The sequence below is a fragment of the Neoarthrinium moseri genome, assembly GCF_022829205.1.
Source record: "Neoarthrinium moseri strain CBS 164.80 chromosome Unknown scaffold104_Wmoseri_CBS_16480, whole genome shotgun sequence".
Taxonomy (NCBI): Eukaryota; Fungi; Ascomycota; class Sordariomycetes; order Amphisphaeriales; family Apiosporaceae; genus Neoarthrinium; species Neoarthrinium moseri.
Window position 1 is genome coordinate 1 of NW_026055218.1, and position 19,261 is coordinate 19,261.

General features: G+C 55.9%; 6 protein-coding genes across 6 annotated transcripts; 1 reads left to right on the forward strand and 5 right to left on the reverse strand.

Moving 5' to 3' along the window:
* JN550_013108 (uncharacterized protein) lies at positions 1–521 on the reverse strand (the record flags this gene model as incomplete). Its single annotated transcript, XM_049311658.1, has 1 exon — positions 100–521. A coding segment is annotated over one exon (422 nt), but the record flags the coding sequence as incomplete, so codon positions are not given.
* A 774-nt stretch (positions 522–1,295) lies between these two features.
* JN550_013109 (uncharacterized protein) lies at positions 1,296–2,664 on the reverse strand (the record flags this gene model as incomplete). The annotated part of the gene is made up of 4 exons (XM_049311659.1): positions 1,296–1,809; positions 1,885–2,279; positions 2,346–2,450; positions 2,509–2,664. 4 exons carry the CDS (start codon positions 2,662–2,664, stop codon positions 1,296–1,298), a joined length of 1,170 nt encoding a protein of 389 aa, XP_049164897.1.
* A 2,437-nt stretch (positions 2,665–5,101) lies between these two features.
* Positions 5,102–6,839, reverse strand: JN550_013110 (uncharacterized protein; the record flags this gene model as incomplete). The annotated part of the gene is made up of 2 exons (XM_049311661.1): positions 5,102–5,608; positions 5,871–6,839. The coding sequence occupies 2 exons, from the start codon at positions 6,837–6,839 to the stop codon at positions 5,102–5,104; spliced, it is 1,476 nt and encodes a 491-aa protein (XP_049164898.1).
* A 1,726-nt stretch (positions 6,840–8,565) lies between these two features.
* On the reverse strand, positions 8,566–9,500 carry JN550_013111 (uncharacterized protein; the record flags this gene model as incomplete). The annotated part of the gene is made up of 2 exons (XM_049311662.1): positions 8,566–9,030; positions 9,096–9,500. The coding sequence occupies 2 exons, from the start codon at positions 9,498–9,500 to the stop codon at positions 8,566–8,568; spliced, it is 870 nt and encodes a 289-aa protein (XP_049164899.1).
* Positions 9,501–10,077: 577 nt separating this feature from the next.
* JN550_013112 (uncharacterized protein) lies at positions 10,078–10,874 on the reverse strand (the record flags this gene model as incomplete). The annotated part of the gene is made up of 2 exons (XM_049311663.1): positions 10,078–10,131; positions 10,200–10,874. 2 exons carry the CDS (start codon positions 10,872–10,874, stop codon positions 10,078–10,080), a joined length of 729 nt encoding a protein of 242 aa, XP_049164900.1.
* A 612-nt stretch (positions 10,875–11,486) lies between these two features.
* JN550_013113 (uncharacterized protein) lies at positions 11,487–16,646 on the forward strand (the record flags this gene model as incomplete). The annotated part of the gene is made up of 9 exons (XM_049311664.1): positions 11,487–11,596; positions 11,651–12,483; positions 12,530–13,469; positions 13,521–13,751; positions 13,808–14,045; positions 14,097–14,401; positions 14,457–14,956; positions 15,023–15,774; positions 15,846–16,646. 9 exons carry the CDS (start codon positions 11,487–11,489, stop codon positions 16,644–16,646), a joined length of 4,710 nt encoding a protein of 1,569 aa, XP_049164901.1.
* Between the last annotated feature and the right edge of the window lie 2,615 nt (positions 16,647–19,261).

The window sequence follows — 19,261 nt, forward strand, 5'->3', positions numbered from 1 at the left end:
GGGGGGGTTGTACCGAGATGGGAGGGTTCTTCTTCCGGTGAGGGAATTCAAGGGGAAGAATCTATTCTGCATGGAGGGAACAGAGATAGAGAGACTCACATATAGCATCCCGGGACCAGCTGATCCCTCGTCCACCGCGCGCGGACCTCGGCCGGCCCGTCGTCGGCAGCGGTTGCGGCGGCATCGTCCTCCTCAAGGCCGTTGGACCGCTTGCGCTTCGCCTTGGACGAGGCGGGCTTTGACTTTGACCTCGACCGCGAGGTCCGCGCCGCCTCCTGCAGCTCGGCGACCAGCTTGCCCAGCTGCCGCCGCAGTATGCCGAAGCTGCCCCACCATTGCGCGCCGCGGAACTGGTTGTGGTTGCGGTGGTTGAGCCCCGCGAGGATGGGCTGCAGCGGCTGCAGCAGGGCCAGGGCGCGCTGGTGAGGGTTGGTGTTGGTGTTGGCGTTGGTGTCCAGGGCGAGGACGACGCTGCCGGGGCCCTTCACAGCAGCTGCAGCGGCGCGTGAGAGGGTGGCCATCACATGGTGCGTGCGGCTTCTGACTGGGATTAAAGATCAGCGTGCGGATGTTGAGTTACTTTGCTTTGAGCCGGAGGTGAAGTTCTTATAAGATGCTGGAGTAAAGGTTTGATGTGAATGTGTGGTGGAGCAGCCGTGTTGAAAAGTTGGCTCCACTTTCGGACAGGCGATTCTAAGTGGTGCTGACAGTAGATCCAGACGGTGAAGGGATGTTATGTGTCCGAATTGGTGGCTGCTACTTACGATACCGGTGTAATTGAAAATGCCATGCGAATTATACGATTTAGACATCACGGTTGATAATGAAAGTCTATTCGATATCCAGATGCTGTCATGTTGGCCGTCATGGCCGACTGGAAACAAGTTCGTCATTTCCAGGAAGTCTAGAGAAGTGGACTATGTTATACACTTATTCCACGGCCGGCGCCCAGGCCACAACTGTCTCTGCTTCCCATATATCGAGCTCAATTGCATTCTTTTGTGTAATATTTTGCTGTCAATATACTGGTCTATCCTGTTATATACAGTATCCCAACTAAAAGAACGGCCGCCTATCCATGGCCGTGGAGTTGTATGTACCTAGATCCAAGCCGAGCTCCCCGCCTGTATCCGAAATGAGTGATGATCCATGCGCGCCGTTGATGAAAGAATGTGTGGTATGTCCCATTTGAACCGCCAACTCCTTGCCCAAAGATGTAACCATTATTCGTGACCCGTAAACCTCATGATGCTTTCCTCCCCGGAGAGTTGCCAGAATATCTTTTCCATCTCCGACTACAACGTCGACCTCTTGCTGCCCGACATCAGCTGCGATTTCGACGAGTTCCTCCACTCGTGTATCGAGTCCTCCCAGCCCGGCCCCGCGGAATCCCAGCTCCACCCACTGTTATGGTCGTAGGTGGCCCGCTCCGTCCTCTTCTCTCTGACATGCGCCTGTGGCGCCATCGTGATCCTTGCACGACCAACACCGTACTGGCCGCCGGTCTCAGCCATCTCGACGTCGCCCTGATCCGACAGACCGCGGCAGTGGAACGCCGTGGACCGGACCGACAGCCTCGAGGACTGGCGCCGCGGGGACGCGCGGATGGTGGTGCTCCGGTAGTGCCCGCGCGTGGGGTCGACGGGCTTCCGGAAGAGCGGCCGCAGCGTCGCGATGGACGAGGCGATCAGGCCCAGCCCGTTCTCCACGGTGCTCCAGATGAGGAAGTCGGTGAAGACGTACAGGAAGTCGGCGTCGTGGGTGAGCTGCCAGACGTAGGGGATGCGGATGAGGGTCGCTGATGAAGCACTGGAGTTTCACCATGTTAGTTTGAGCAGTTCTATACCGCACGGTAGATTGGCAATCAACAAAGTTGCAACGTACATGACGCCCAGCCCCAAGATGGCAGCGATGCTGATCTTGCTCCGCCGGCTCAGCTCCAGGTTCCACACGAGGGCCACGGGGAGCAGGCCCAGGACCCAGTCGGCGAAGGCGTTGACGGCCGAGGCGGCGTACGTCGAGCCGGTGGCGACCTCCTCGCTGACGCAGGTGCCGCGGGGCGTGGTCGGCAGCACGCGCAGCCAGAAGTAGCCGATGGGCCGGCACTGTAGCAGGGCGATGAGGAAGTAGAAGATGTTGAAGGCCAGCACGACGGCCAGCACGGCCCAGATCGCCGCGCTCTGCCACCGCCGCGAGCAGATGCGCAGCAGGAACAGGCTCACGGTGAGCTTGAGGAAGACCGAGGTCAGGATGTAGGCGATCTCGCCGAACCAGCGGGCCTGCAAAGGGGGTTGTGAGTGTCAGTCATGGGGACCGTGTGTAGATGGCATGGTTGTTTCTCTCACCTTCAGGGCCTCGGGGATGTCTTCCGGTGGGACATCCGAGAGGTGTTTCCCGGCGCCGTGTTTGATGCTTAGGAAGACACAGGTGCAGTAACACGCGAAGAATGCCTGTATTGCACAAATCAGCAACTGCTTCCTCCAGAAGACGTAAACAATTAGTGTTTACCATGGTCACCAGAGCCATCCAGTCCTCCCACCGGAACGACTTGATAACGTAGAGTCGCACATAGCATCTCAAGGCCACCGTGACGCTGGAAACCGCCAGCAGCGTGACCGTGATGTTGAACATCAGGGGACTCCGATCATTCTCATCTTGCGCCATGGTTGTCTGTCGCTGAGTATCATAGATGCCAAGGCCTGTGTTCATGTAAGTCGACAGATGTAATTCAAAGTCAAAGCGTCAACCCACGCCAGCCGAAGGCCATCAATAAACAGAGACAGAGTCACATCCGCGAGTATAGCACGAGGGCGCAAGCCGAGATATACCACAGAATGCTACCCTTCGCCGCAGGCCCGCACCTGGGGTGCCTGGCCCAGGTGTGTATGGGTCGATGCCTCGGGAGATCGTCGACCAGGGCCTCCGCGACGCCGGGGACGCGGGGGAGGATTCTCGCCCCATCTACTGTCTGCCATCTACTCTATCGGTGCTGTCCAGCGCACGCCTCCATGCCGCTCTTAGTCCGCAAGGGGGAACTGCTTCCTTTAGTCACGGGCGCCCAGATCGCAGCTCGTCTTGCAAGCTGCCGCACGTGGTATGTATGCGCGGCGGCTCACCGCAGGCTCCAGAGGCGCCACCACGGGCCTCGACGGAGGCATACGTATACTCGTGGACACATCGCCGGCTTATCAGGCCTGCCTGGGTCGGACGAGGGGCGCGCGCACTGCGCCCTCGTCCGAGTAGGTCCATGGCCCAGGATAGTAGACAATGCCCGTCGTATAGCCGAAAGATATGAAAGCGGACGCGGTCTCACATGTGCGCCTGACAGTGCCGCGGAGGCGGCGCATCGGACGCAGGTCGTGAAACGGGAAGCTAAGCCCGCCGTGGCGATTATGCGTTCCGGGGTCAGGCCGGATTAGGAGCACGGGAGCACAACAAAGTTTTTGGAAGACATACAAGAGAGCATGGATGACTCTCGTGTTCCGCCGTGGGTTCAAGGTGAGTTTGGGTCTTTCAACAGCCCTTGGTCCTGTGAATGGTCCCTCAGTGCTGCGGGGATGCCTCCGGCCGACACTCGGCGGTGCATTCGGATCCTACAAGCTGGGGCCTTCGGCACGCAATATTTAGAGTAAAGCCATTGCGCAGGCAAATGCTCAAGATGAGCTGAGCACCGGCCCTGACCATTGAGCTTAGAGGCCATCCAAGGCACTAATCTTCTGCGGAGCTCGCTTTGACAACTATGCGTGCAAATGACACAGGTGCCAGAAGATACGAGGACAGGTCAGTATCAGCGAACGGCTAGGTTTAGATGTGTCTTGCGAGTTCCGTCACCAAGGCCAACGACCTTCCGTTTGTATAAGACACTTGTCCAGATTCGGCAGATCTGAAAATGGTTGACTGTCCTGTGGCTTCAGATAGTATGGGAGATCTGACGAAGCAGATCAGAATCCGGCAGGGGGCCGCTGCAGGTGCGGGACGAGAGCCGGCGCTAGAAACGGGGTTGCAGTGCATGGGACGTCTTGGCAACCGTGGCAGCCAACTTCACGTCCTCTTTCTTCTTGAGTGGCTGAGTGCAGTATCAGCTTGAGACTTCACAAAGCCCCACGATGATAACGAGTTTTGTTTGTCAGAATCATGAGTTCATTGGTTCTGATCTATCTATCTCCAAGGCCCAACCCTGTACGAATCACGAAATACGGCCTCAAGAGAGGCTCCATGCCTACATCTTCTGTAGGACCAGGCACCGGCCTGTTTCCGTTCGGTGTCTTCCGTAAAAGGCCGATGGCGGCGACACAGCCGCGTCCGTCGCAATGAAAACAATGCCGAGTGGGTATCGTCCGCGACGCAAATCAGGAAAACAAGGAAAATCCGGGACCATCACAAAGGTCCAGTCGACACACCATCATTAACCACCCTGTCCATGCCCCGTCCGCTTCCATATCAAACTTTGTCTCGTCAACGTCCAGGCAAGGCTTGTGCCGTGTAAGTCGATCGTGGGCGACGATGATTCCGAAGAATGTTGCATGAAAACTATTTCACTGTTAGTTAAAGGCTTGATATATATGTCGCCGATATAAACATGATTGGAAATAATAGAAAAGATATATGTATGTCGCCGACATTGAGTATAGGTATAAGAAGGTATATACGTGTCGCCGAAGTTCAGTACAGGGATATACATGTCGCCGACATGTGTAAGAAAAAAAAGTAAAAAAAATATACATCATGAGAATGTCATGGTGTATATATGTCGCCAGGGGGTAGGGTGGGAGAAGAGAGGGAAGGACGGCAAGTAGAACATACCTGGCGGTGACATCTAGGCTGGTGAAAACCACATCTCGTGGCGGTGTGTCGGTCAATCATAGAGAATCAGGAAAGAAGCAAAGAAAGGTAGGAAATCGGGCCAACTATTCTCTGTTAGTGAACATTATCACGCTGATTAGAGTGGGAACAGAAACTCACAACATCTCTTAGCCCTGGTGAAAGTGGACTTTGTCGAAGAGATGTGTGTGAAAGGCCGCTCTAGAGATGGTGTCAGCAATCGAAAGAGCATGTGTGTCTTGGGCGCCAGGCTGCTTGCCAGGCTGCTTACCAGGCGACTTTAGTCCTCGAGGCGGACGGCGTAGAAGCCACCCCAGGGGGTAATGTACCATCGGGTGGGCAGTCGATCAATGGTAAATCGGTTGCGCTTGGTCCAGTTACCATCGAGCTCACGAAGAAGATACATGCGGGCGGGGTCGTCGTCATCAGGCTTGAAGTCCTGAGGCTCCAGGAGATTATCTCTGTGCATCGACTCCAACAGGTCGAGCGTGTTCTCTCCCTGGGTCTTGCCGACGCCCATGATGTCGGGCGGCAGCATGCCGTGGGGGAGCGAGCTAGGGGCACAAGTACCTGTGATGAACTGAGGCTGGCCAGCGGCCATGGTGCCGACCTGGACTGCGGGCTGAGCAGCGCCAGGAGTCTGCATCGCGTAGGCAACGCCCGGCGTGGGCATGGCGGCAGGCATACCGGGCATCATCGCGGCGCCGTTATACATGGCAGCATGCGGCTGCGGCTGGTATGCCATCATCGGCATCTGGACGGGAATGGCGGCAGCGCCAGGGTGGACCTACATTGGACGAGCTTGTTAGCAAAGTCCAACAAGTTTTGTTTGCAATGAAGGTGAAAGCGAAAGTGAAGGGGAAATGAAAACAAAACGAAACGAGGGGTGATCGAGCTGTGATTCATGGCACATCGATTGATGCGACGCCATGCCAAGCCAGGCCAGGTCAGATGTTGGTGAATTTGGACGAATCACTTGCATTGTAAGGATAGAACTGAGCCGGCTGCGGGTACTGCTGCTGCTGCTGCTGCTGGAGAGGAGCGGCAACGTTCATCGGAACACCCTGCTGAGGGTATCCGGCCTGCGTAGCATAGACGGGAGCAGGGGCGTTGGGAAACTGGCATTCGCAAGGGCCCGAGTGGTAGGAGGGGTAAACCTGGCCAGCGGGGTACGCAGCCGGGGCAGCAAACGGAACACCATTGTCATATCGAGGTCGATAGACATGGTGCATCGGGCCGTAGGTGGTGTCGGGTACGGGCGGCTGGAAATGCTGGCCCGTGTTGGGCATGGTGCCATTACCGTAGTCGGCCATGGTGAGGTTGGAAAGAGTGCGAAGGAGTCTTCCAATTGCAGCTGTGAGGGCAGAGAGGGCTGTGGTGTCTGGGTCTTGCGCAGAGGGAGAGCTTACAAGGTCGTTGTGGTGATGGAAGTGGTTGTGACTGGCCCCGGAAGGGATGAGATTGCCACTCAAGTAAGGAAAGACGCCCGGGTGATTGTGGTGAACGTAGGAGTGACCATAGTGGGGGCTAGAGTGGATGAATTGATTATGGTAGGCACCTCTCTGAAGGGATTGGCCTCTCTGAAAGAATAAGGGCGTGTTCCAGGCACCAGGACCCTGCTGAGCCTGAGGTTGATAACGACCAGCTCTGTGCTGGTACTGGGGCTGCGGGCCAACGGCAGGATTGGGACCGTTCACAGCAGGTTGGGCATTCCGAGAGATAGTATGCTGCACTTGAAGACGGTCGCGCGAGCCTGGGAGAGCCGGCAAGAACCAGCGAGCAGGATCACTGGCTGTGCCAGCGCTCGCATACGACGGTGTCTCAACTCTGACTCTGGTCGTTCTGGTGCCGTTACCGCCAGCAACGCCGCCCGCATCACCGCTGGAAGAGGGACGGCTGGAAGAGGGTTGGCTCGAAGAGCGCTGGCGGCCGGAAGCGGGCTGGCTCGAAGACGGAACGCTAGTAGCCGGAGTTTCGTCCTCAACGGTCACCTTCTTGCCTTTGTCCTCGGACGGCATCGTGGGAGTGTGATGTGGATGTATGGTTTAGGGGGCGAGGTCGACGAATCTGGGGAAGGGATATCAGGCGACGATGTCCCCAGAGGGTGTGATTGGGACTCGACGAGTCGTAGAATGATGAGGTCGTCTAGGCTCGGGGTGAGAATGTCTCAAGAGAAAGCCTTGTTCTAGCTTATGCAGCAGGCGGAAGAGGGGCAGAAGGATTGGGCGAAGAGTTCACTCGGAGCTGGACTGCTCGCCTGGGTGTGAGTGATGTTGAGACAAAGATATCTCTGGGGGGAGATTGTAGCGGATTAAATATAAAACTGGAGGGAAGGTGAGTGGGCCAATTAGGTATCCAATTCACATTGAAGTGAATTCAAGTCTTTCATAAATTCACTTTGATGGCGAATTGAGGTTCAGATGAATGGACTCGACTCTGGATTGTTGTTCGAGACTTGGTGGAGGTAGTTGCCAAGCTTTCTCAAGAGGAAAAGTTTGCATAGTGGCATAGGTAGCAAAGAATGAGTTGTCAATGGACTTTTTTTTGCTGAAGTCACTCCTCCATGAGTCTCTGCTGCGGTGATGGGGGAAGCCGAACCCGGGCTACAGCATATCGAGCCGGAGAACGTGAAAAGCGCGATGGTACGGATGAAAACACGCAGATGGAACCGTAACCCTCCAGAGCATCCCATGTGCTGGTATCGGATGGACAAAATTCACTTCACTTATCGGCCGAAAGGCATCAAAACATAGCAGACCTGGTGCGTCAAGGGGGCAACATGTTGGCTTCGGCGAGTGAACGGAAAACGACGGAAAAGAATCAAACTTACAATATTCCCTACAACCGGAGCCCATTGTCGGCCATTCCATACGTACTGGAGCGCTGGCTGGCGTTGCTGGCGGCGCTGCTGCAGTTCGGTAGCCGAATCGTCCTCGAGGACAATGTCTTGAACGGGCCAGCACGGGAAACACATCTTGAGTAAAGTCTGTGTGCTTGTTGTGGTCGTGATGATGGAATTAGTGAGTTTCGCGGGCGTTGATGTTGTGGTCTGGTGTAGTTTTCGGCCGATTAGAATTTTTCTCTCAATGCAAATGGAGAGTGAATATGTTGTGTTGTTCTGTCCTGATACCAAGCGGCGGCAGTTGCGACAACAGGTAGAAGGCTCTTCCACCGCAAGACACAGGCACCCACCTTTGCCGACACTTGCACGAATGTGAAGGCTCACAGCCAATACAAAAGGATCCCTTCAAAGCTTCTGCTCGGACTTCTAAACCGTAAGCTCAAGTTCCTCATTCTGTTGCACTCTACAGCTATGAGATTTGTCTAAGGTCCCAAACGCAACCGGACCTCGATGCACAAACGAGATATTCTACGATCATTTGCATCACAAGATACTCAACTGGGACACGGATATGTACAATCAGATACCACTCTGACGCAGAGGGCATTGTCTCCTTACTGTCAAATCTATAAACACACAGCATCCAGCGCCGGCCGATCCTGAATTCAATTCGACTGGTATACAAACTTTGCTGTAATAACCAATCCACACGTCCTCAAAGTCTCATAGCCATGGTACACATGCCAACGGAGGCGACACAACCCTAGAGGGTTGATTCAACCCTGTAGCCCACAAACACTTCAGGGGCTCGTCATTCCGAGGTCACTCCATACTGGCTAAGGCAGTACGTTGTTCCTCTAGAAGCCAGGTCTGGAGCCTCATCAGTATAAATCATGAAGTTGCTAAGGTGAGAGCGAGCACACCTGAATAAAAGCTGGAATCTCATCGGGGTTTTTGGCATGGTCCTTGACGAGCTGCTGAAACTCATCCTCTGTCTCCAACGCCCGCCACTCGCTCGTGTCCGTAAGCTTCTTGAGGGATTTGGATAGCTTCTTGTACAGCCACTTGCGGTCTTGCTCGTCTTGGCCTTCATCGTCTTGCCCCAGAAAGTCCATGAACTGGTTGATCCCCCCATCTGCAGGGGACATGGAGACTCCATGCACATTGTGACCCCAGCTGGCTGGATGGAGGGGATCGACAAGGGAGTCGAGCCAGGCGTGAAGGTCTTCCAGGCTTTTGGGTTCCGCAGTGTGGTGGCATTTGTACGTCATCTTGTTATGGTGGTCGTAAGTAAGGAGGCAGACCTCTATTTCGGGCTCCCGGGGCTTGGAAGGGAATTGCAGGTCATGCTTGGCCAAGTAATAAACCTGTTCGTCGAGAATATTAATGAGACGTGCTCGGAGCATACCGATTACTTTCATGTGTTGGGTACCTTTTCCTTGGTCGTCATGTCCTCCAAGGGCTTTGGGCCCAACCACGCGATCAGATCGATCTTTCTGATATTCTCATCCAGCAGCGGCGTAATAGCGGAAACGACCGCGGGGTCTCCTAGCATAGCCATCGAGTCGCCATGAAGCGCTCGCAGCTTGGGGTCGACCGGCGCGGCATCATCACAGCATACCCGGAGATAGCCATCATCCGGGATCAGAGCCAAGTAGAATACTTCAGACCGGCGGGCGTCACCGTTTGATGTAGAACCAACTTGGCAAGCCTCAAATAGCATCTCTTGCATCGTCACGCGAACGCCGTTGGCGCGCCAGGTCTCGACATAGGACGAGACAAGCTGATTCTTCAGCTGCTCGGGCGTGGTGACCGTGGCGGCTGGCGATTCGGCCATGGCTACCGGAACCAGGTCTGGACTGGTTGATGGCAACGAAACCTCGCAAAGGCTAAGATCGAATACAAAGGTCCAAGTCTGCTAACGTGAGGGGCGGAAGCATGCTTATGGCCGTAATTTTGTTGTCCTGCTTCGATCCCAAAATCTCGTTGCCGCCAGGGTGGGATAAACAGGCTAGGTACTCGAACAATCCAATTGCAGGTGGCCTGGCAACACTAACACCAACACCATACGAAACATGCGGAAGGAGCTCGGCTCAGGGTCATGAAAAAATCTCAATTGCCATCCCAGTGCTGACTAGAACGCCTACCTAACCGCACTCCACAACTGCGGACTGCCTTCTAATGCGCTTCACCGTCTATGTTACACGTCCAGCCAGAGGAGAGATGATCCATCGCTATGCGACCAGCCCAAGGAGGCACCATTTTTCAGGTTATGATGTCAGAAGAATTACATTTGTCGTAGAGACCTGGGGCGAGGTCCCGTATTTATACACAGCACCCGAAACGTAGGTTGCCAGAATACCGTGAGGTGCTTCGGGATCCAATTTTTTTTTTTTTATAAAGCGGTTCGCTTCTTATAGTCGTTGTTCCTGCTCAGTCGGCTCTGCGAACATGGCGCGTCGGGTCACCTGTTTCCGAAGTCAGTTCAGTGCCCGTGCCACTTGCAGCGGTTGACACAAAAGGGGGGTTCACTTACAGCCCATGCTCCAGCAATCGAGGCGACAACTCCTCCCGAAACCATCATCGGCCGCAGGCCTCTCGTGCTCTTGAAGAGCATGCCGCTCAGACCACCAGCCAGAATCGTGTTGAATGCGTCGTGCTTGCCCCTGGCGTAGCCGATACCAGAGTTGAACAAGTTGTAGCAGATGGCGACGACACCGGCCGAGTTGCCGAGGAAGGGGCCGCGTCGCGTCACAGCGTTCAGCACCGAGTTGAGACGTAGTTTGGGAGGCTGGTTCGCCGACCTCCTCAGGCCCTCCTGCAGACCCCAAGCACCTCCGAGCGTCAGGGCGGTCAGGTACGTGATACCGGTTCCATAACACAAGTCATCGCTGAAGCCGCGAGACGGGATGGCGGACTGGGCGCCGGGGAGATCCGACAGGGCCGAGTCCTCGAGGGTGATGTATTCTAAGGTGTCTTTGTTCAAGCCGGCCAGGGGGTGCAGTTGCGACGGGTCGGCGAAGGCGGAGCTCTTGAGGAAGGCATCAACGCCCTGGGCCTCCGAGGGGTCGAAGGGCGGGGGCGCGAATGTGGTCGTCGGCGCCGTGTCCGGGGATGAGGCGTTGGCGGATGTGGACGATGGTGATTGCTGTGATGACGAGGACGAAGACGAGGACTTGCGTCCTGTGAGGGTCTCCCAGATTCCAGACATGGCGGCGGCGGACTGCGAGGGTCGAGGACTGAGGTATTATGACAAAGAAGAGCGAGCGCGCCGATGGGGAGTGGATCCGAGGTGTCCGTCTGCGATGTCGAAGCGTGTTCTTCTGAGAAAGGGGGGGTGGTCGTTGTCTGCTGTCGCAGTCGCAGTCTGGAGGCGGCGCTGCTTCGAAAATGCTGAAGCTCCCCCCAAGCCCGGACACGATAAAAAAATTCGGTCCGCGATTAAGTCAGATGGCCCGTGCGCCGACAGGGATCCTTGCCTCATGGATTCTTGGAGAGCTGGGATCGTTTAGAGCACACATTACTAGCGGAATTTGCTCGCGACTTGGGGAACGGGCAACTCCAAATTTTATGCTTGGGTCAGGGAGGAAACCGCTCTGATAGGATCATCAAGTTCAATCCTTGCAGTCCAGTCTGCGATTCTGCCCCCAGGTCCAAGCTGAGGTCTTTGGCCTCGTCATATCCACGCATTGTGGGGGAAGAACGACGGCTTTTCTCAGAGCGCCTGCATGTGATCCTGGCCATGAATGAAAGTTGCAAAACCAAGACCTTCCACTTTTCTTGACTGTTTTCCGGGAGGACGAGGACGAGGACGAGGAAGATCATGAACGCTATAGCAGCCCGGGATGCCTATCCTGGCCTCGCGGAGCAGTCGTTCAACCCTAGACATGCCGTCTCTTGGATAGAAGAAAAGCCGGCGACCGCCCAAGTCTTGTAGGTTACTTCATCAAACAGGCTTGCGGGAATGGTTGCTTATAGGTGAAAAAGGTATGCCCATGATATCTTCCAGGACTTGCTCCAGAGCGCCGCCAGGCCCAAGCAGTCGTCCGGGCACGCATGTGTCAAGCTGTGTGGCTTCGTCGACCAATGCGCCAAGGCCGAGTCTCCTGCCTTGCGAGAATATGCATTTGCCGAGAAGACTGCCTATGACCTCTTCAATTTCTACGTCGAGTGGAACGAGCAAGACCAGCACCGCTCCATGCGGCTTGTCCTAGATCTCCTCAAGCTCTCCATAGCAAAGAACCCGGACCAGGAGATGGGCACGTCCATCAAGACAAGGATCTTGCATGACACTATTTCCTACATCACTCTGCAGTCGACCAAACCCTCCATCAAATCTGCCCTGACCGCCTTGGACTACTTCTTACAAAAGAAGCTGATTTGCCTGTCTGATATCCTGGGCACGTATCGTCAGCTCCACCAGTCCCCGGAGCACGATGTAGACTGGGACAGCTTCATTGCGAAAGTGTTTGCGTGGATGGAGATGAAAAACATCTGGCCCATTGCTGGTAAGCTTCTAGTGAGCATCTTCACAGCGCCGCAGAACCAAGACGAGGGGGCCATGTTCCGCCCCGACTCATGGCACAGATTCTTGCACGCAGGTGTGACAGCGAACGTCGAGCTCCTTGAAGCCTTCCAAATCTACACACTTATACCCCTGTTCAAGACTGACAAGGAGCAAATGTTGCAATATCTCGATGACTTGTTCACCTTGCAGGGTCTGACAAAGGATCAAACTAACCTTGATATCAGCTCGATGATATGGCTTGCAGCATTGGAGGCAGGGAAGAAAGTCGGCGTCCTTGGCGAGCCTGGTAGCGGTATGCTCCCCGTTCTTTGCATGGATATATTTACTGACTTGGCAAGAAACGGATGGTAAAAGCCACCTGCAACAGGGCGTACTCGAAGACATCCTGTCTCATACGTCGCATGAAGCTCGTTCTTCCGCGGTCTCAATCTTGATCGCTTCACCTTCAACTACAAAACCATATACCACAGGTTCTCTTGATTTGTTACGGAAACATCTACCTGCATTCCATGCCGACACCGACGCAAAGTTCAGATACGACGTGCTGGGTCTTTCTAGAAATATGATTGCCCGCATACTTGGGGCAATTGCCGCGCTTCGTCGAGATTGCGAGCGGAAGTTTAAAAAGACCAAGAAGAACGAGGCTCGAAGCGATCTTCCAGACAGCAACTCGAATGCGACCAATGCCATTGCGGAGTTGAAGTCTCTATTACAGCACCACGAAGAGTTTCTGTCTTGGTATTTGAGCTTCCTCAAGCACGAGTTGGTTCCTACCGCTTCTTACCAACGCCATATAACTTCTCTGAAGGTTATGGAATTCATTCTGAAATCAGGCCTGCTCAAGAGTTACCATGACGAAACTCAGGAGTCTAAACTCAAGGTACCCCTCTTTGACACGACGTGGCTGAGAGCCGTCTTGGATCTCATCATGGACCCATTCGAGGATGTTAGAGAAACGGCCGCAGGGCTCTTGCTGCTGTTATCCTCTTCCGACGGAACAACGCTTCTAACAGACATCCCAACCCCCATGGTAGACAGCCTCGAGGAGTTTTGTACAAGGGCTAACACTCTTGCTCTGCGAACCTCGCGCGCCGACCATTCGGACGGTGTTGCCAGGTCCTTCGAGGTCCTCTGTCACTGGACAGTATCTAGGGAGGACAAGCTGGCTATCCCAGGCAGAGTCTTGGAAGATCTTGAGACAAAGCTCTCAGCAGCTGAGCGTGACCTTGCTTCAGCTGTACTGGATGCCCCCATTCATGGAGGCTTTGCTGCTCTCCGGTAAGATTTCCGGTTCTGTGCACTGAATTTATACCTGGCTGACACCAACAGCTACATTTGGGGGTCATTGTCTTCTGTTAAATACACACAGGGGGAGCTTGACGTGTTGAGTTCCCTGCAGTCTCGCGCAGTTGCTTGTTGTCAGAGAATTTGGTCTACGGTTCGAGTTGTTCTTTGTGACGACTCTCCTGAAGGCCATTTACCCGAAGAGCTAGAGGAAGTAGATGGGCTTGATACGAAGGATTTGCTGAGTTACAGCTTCCGTGCGATCCACGAGTCCAGGTTTGTTCCACCTGTTCTCCTAACTTTGGGGAAATGTAGCTTACGTTTTACCGTAGTCATCTACTTCGTGTTATTGCTGGCAACGCCAGATCACCACAGAACGCCGGCCTCGTCAGGCCCTCGTCCGATACGTTCGAAGTTATCGGAAATCTGACATTCGATCAGCTGTCCAATCTCAGGCATAGGGGAGCGTTTACTACCGTGTCCCAGACATTTAGTAGCTGTTGCCAACTAGTCAAATGGTTCCCATCGCCTTCTGCTGACGTTCAAGGTCTTCTCGACCAGTGGTATCAGGTAAATACAATTTCGTCCCTATAGAAATCCACCTCGGTCTAACATTCTCAGGGTGCTTTGAAATGTATCTATGGGCAAGCCTCAACAACAAGAAGGTCTGCGGGCATACCGGCTCTTGTGGTTGGCATTCTGTCGTCAAACGCGACGCAGCCTTCTTTCCATACTGTCATGCTTCAGCTGCAGGATATTGCGCGGCAAGAAGCGCGCATCTCGGAGACGGATGGTTCAAACTTGCCCCAAGTTCACGCTCTCAATTGCATCAAGGACATATTTAAGAGCTCCATGCTCAGCAGAAGGGCGGAACCATATCTAACGGACTGCCTGCAACTTGCGGCAAGCAGTCTAAAATCAGAAGTGTAAGTCCTCCTTACCTACAGCAAATGATGACACATTTGCCAATATCGTGGACAGGTGGGCTATCCGCAACTGCGGCCTTATTTTGTTGAGGAGTCTTATCGATGTTCTCTTCGGAACGAGCGAGAGCAAAACCTCCATGGAGGCGGGATGGGACGGCCGAACAACAAGGATTGCGTGGCACAAGTATCCGGCACTGCCTGCTTTGCTTGTGAGCCTGCTGGAAGCTGGCCAGGTGAATATCGATCTGACCAAGGGAGCCACGGCAGAGTCTGTGTTCCCAGCGCTAGACATTATCCGCCGTGCCGGGCCACCGCAAGACTTCAAGGATAAGCTCTACGGGACCGTCTCGTGGTATCTCGGGAGTCACTTCTGGCACGTGCGGGAGATCGCGGCTCGGACGCTCTGTTCTTTCCTACTTCGGCCACAGTGGCTCGAGCCTCTTCGGGATATACTGAGAGAGTCCCAATCTTCAGCTAACAAGTTGCACGGGGCTCTCCTGACGTTCAAGTTTCTCCTAGAGCGTCTGCTAGATGCGATGCCTGAACAACTTATCAGTGAGTACCTTGAATTTCTTGTTCTTTGTCCACAACGTCAAGAGTACTTTCTAATCCATGGCATAGAAGAGTATCCAGCTGGTCTATTAGACCTTATCGAAGAGATACGCAGCGCAAATGGCAGTTTCCAGACTTGCTCTGAAGCACGCGCGGTGTATTACGAGATCATTACCTTTATTAACGAATTATCTACATCCCAGGCGCTGTCTAGCAAGTCACGGGAAGCGGTTCTCATTGAGCCAGCCTCTGCTCAACTGTCAAACACCCAGCAACGACACAACCCGTCAGCACTGGAATTATCCAAGAAAGCACGGGCTTCCGCGGGATACGATCTACAGAAGGTGACGACCTCATCATGGAAGGGCTTGAACATCGGTCTCAGCTCAACCATCGATGATATCAACGTAACATGCGATATGCTGGAGGAGGTTCTGCTATCGTACGAAGCAAACCATCTGTCCTCTTTTGATCAAGCCACAGAGGCGGCTTTGATGGAAACATGCATGGCGACATGTTCGGAGACAGACGCTCCTGAACTACGAGCCCTCGCCCTTAAGATTATTACGATTCAGCTCGACAGAATACTTGGACAGGGGTCGAGAGATATCCTCCCGTCAAAGGAGAGGCTTACTGCGTTATGGGATGGCCTGCAGACAAAGCCGATGAACCCTGGGCTGGCAGACTCGGTCATACAAGCCAGCGGGTCTCTTATGGCTGCCATAATCAAACAGCAGTCTGAAGATGGTCAAGATCCCAGTCCGGCAAGTCACCTCAGGTCATGGGGAGTGATGATCGCTCACGCCGGATCCGTGGACAACGTACGTTCTCTCCTCTCCTTCTCCGCAATGAATTCCCTCCAGCCCAGCATATTAACACAAATCAACTCCAGGGCTTCGACACCCGCATGTCCGGGATCCAGGCCATCCGGTCCTTCACATCCCACACCGACCTCTCGGCCCCCAGCCCCGCCCACCTGCCCGTCCTTCTCGCGCTCTACGACTACCTCAACGACGACGACGACGAGATCCGCGACGCCGCCGCCGCCGCCACGCTGCCCATCCTCGGCAAGCCCCTGGTGTCCATGGAAGCCGGGGCCCGGCTGCTGTCCTGGCTCGGCGCCCGCTTTGGCGACGACACCGAGTTCCGGGCCCACGTCGCCTGCCGCCTGGTCGGGCACCCCGCCGTCGCCGCCGTCGCCGCCGCCCAGACCACCGAGGCCCTCCTGCGCGACTGGGCCCCCGCCGCGGACCAGCTGGCCACGGCCCTGCGCTTCGACGACGCGCTGTTCGTCGTCGAGGAGCAGAACCTGTACGTGGACGAGGTGCGGGAGGCGCGGCGCTGGCGCGACGTGTACGTCCAGATCCGCCTCGCCCCGTCCCCGGGGTCACAGGAGCGAAAGGAGGCCGCCGGGCCGGGGGTCGCCACCACCGCGGACGACGAGAAGCTGGTCGAGTGGACGACCGCGGGCCTGCGGACGCTGATCCAGCTCGCCGACGCGCACCGCGACGACGGCGTGCTCGGCTGGACGTCCAAGCCCGAGGTGTTTGCCATCTGCGCGCGCATCGTGACCGCGGGCGCCGTGCTGGCGGACGCGCACCCCGGCGTCAAGGAGGAGCTGCGGAGGTTCGTGGAGAAGGGCGCGGGCAGCCGGGTGCATGGGCTGTTGCTTGGGATGTGTGGACGGGAGTGATTTGCGATTAGACGTAGAGGGAGGCCCACCGGGCTCGGATCATGGGAGAAATGAAAAGTTGACTTTTGATTTGCACCTTCGTCTTCTCTGTGATTTGTACCTTTTTGAAAGTGGGAGATATGGTAATATATTTCGTGTTAGTTGAAGACTCATTCTTACAGCTCCACGCTTTTTTGTCATAAGAAATTTTCCATTGAGTTCATATCATAGTCATATTCTAAAAGGATGATCGCGGGTGCCGGCCACGCCAGCACTGGTATAGGGTGATACACGCACAACGTCTTGTAAGCAAAGATGTACAAAGCAACGCATGCAAAAATCAGGCTCAATGCTCATTCCATGCATTCCAATCCCGTCCCTGTGAGAATGCTCCAAGAAAAGAAGAACAAGCAGGATGGCTTCGTCGTCTCACCGCCAGCCTCTCAAGCCATGCTCCCCCTCCTCTGCTGGAGCCGGCCGGCCCCGTCCTCGAGCCCCTGTCGCAGCCAGCTCCGCATACTGCCCACGCTGCCGGCCCTGCGACCTTGGGCAGTGACCGCCGACGCGGCCCGGGGCCCCTAGACCCCGGCGCCGGCGCCGGTGCTCTTGAAGCTGTCGGTGCGGCGCAGGTCGGCCAGCAGGGCGGGGCTGCTCTGCTTGCCGAGCTTGGCGACGAGCATGGTGTTCTGGCCCTGCAGCTCGCCGATCTGGGCCTTGAGGACCTCGACCTGCTTGAGGGCGACGTCGCGCTCGGCGCGGGTCTTGTCGAGCTCCATGGCCAGGTTGGCCTTCTCCTCGCGCTCGGCCTGCTTGCGCTTGCGGTCCTCGGCCTTGCGCTGCTCGTGCAGGCGCTTGTCCTCGAGCCGCTTGAGCTCGCGCTGGTACTTCTCCTCCTGCTTCTGCACCTCGCGGTCGTGCTTCTCGCGCAGCTTGGCGATGGCCGCCTCGTCGCGCTGCGAGTCGGCGTCCTTCTTGGAGACGGCGCGCTCCTGCGCCCGCGCCATCTTCTCGGCCAGCTTGCGCCGGCGGTCCTCGAGCTTGCGCAGCTCCTTCTCGTGCTGCGTGAGAGACACGGACTTGCCCCCTGCCGACTCGGAAGAGTGGGTGGACTGGCCCTCGCCGTCCTTGGAGTTGGAGACGGCCGGAGTCATGACGTCGTTGCTCGCGGTCTTGCTCAAGTTGTCGTCTCCCTCGTGATCGGATTCTAGGCTGTGGAAGCTTCCTACCGAGGACGTATCGTCCTCGTCCATCGAGGAAAGATCCGATTCCGTGTCGCCCCCTTTCGCGGATCCCAGAGGGTTGGGGAGGCGAGAGGCAACCGCACCTAATGCTTCGGCGATCATACCGTAGAAACCGCCGGGCCTAGGAGGCTCTTCCTCTGCCTCTGCTCTTAGTGCTTGCGACGGCTTCGCTCCCGGGTTGGTGATGATGTTTGATGTCGGGTCTGCCGTCGCGCGGCCTTTGGACGCCTGATGTGAGTCGGCCTGGGAAGCATCCTGCTTGAGCTGACTGTCAACGCGATCGGATTCGCCGATTTCTTCGGTCTTCTTGGAGCTGATCCATTTTAAGAATTTCTCAGCATCACCGGCAATGCCCGCTGGCGTGCCCTTTTCGACCATGAAGCGAGGAACGCTGCCGCCAGGGTCACTTCGTGTCACCATCAGCCATTCGACCATGGTCTCAACGTTGTCGTCGTCGTCATCGTCCTTCTCGTCTTCACCCGACCCTGCGAAAGCAATGGTCCGACCACGTTTCCGTCCCTCCGAGTCCCCGCTGTCCGAGACGGAACTGGACATGGCCGCGCTGCGTGCCGATCGAATCATGGTCTCCTTTCCCAGGCTCTGGGCAGCATTCTGCCTCGCCGCCGCGGCCTCTTCGTTTCCAAGATCTATCGAGGAATGGACTTTCCGCAGAGGCTTTTCCACTTTGATCTCGCGAATGAACTCAACTGATTCGTATTGACCTCTGATATAGCCACTTCGCTGCGGGCATTCGGGATGTATGCATGGCTTGGAGACAAGCATGAAGTATTTAGGCTTCCCCAAGCCCTCCTGCATTGGTGTTTCCAGCGCGGAATCGGAGCTCAGCAACAGCGTCACGAAGTCTCTGGGTGTTGTGGGGCCAGGGAACTGAGCAGATAGTTGATAAACTGTCACATCAGGTTAGCAGCCGCTTCAGCAGGGAGGAATGAATAGTGACGGCAGCTGGCTTACCTTCCATCTTTCCACAGCCGTCAACGACAGTGTTGACGACCCTCTGGTCGGCGCCTATGCCTCGGATCTTGCCCTCGCCAGGCTGGCCCTGCACCTTGAGGCTCTCGGCGAACTCGGTCTCCATGCCCAGCTTCCACTTCTCAAAGGTCAAGCCCTCGTGGACGCTGCGGCGCGCAAACCAGGCCCCCTTCTTATCCTTGGCCGACAGCTTGTAGACGTTGACGCCGAGCGGGTTGTCGCGCGGGTTGACCTGCACCTCCTTCCACTCCTTGCGCAGCTGCTCGGCGCGGTCCGAGGTCTTGGGGGCGCGGGTGGGCAGCTTGGGGGGGTCGGTGGCCGAGCGCGGCCGGCCGGAGCTGCTGCTGGCGTGGGAGGCGCCGCCCTTGGGGTTGAGCGAGACGGGGATCGAGTCTATGAGGCATT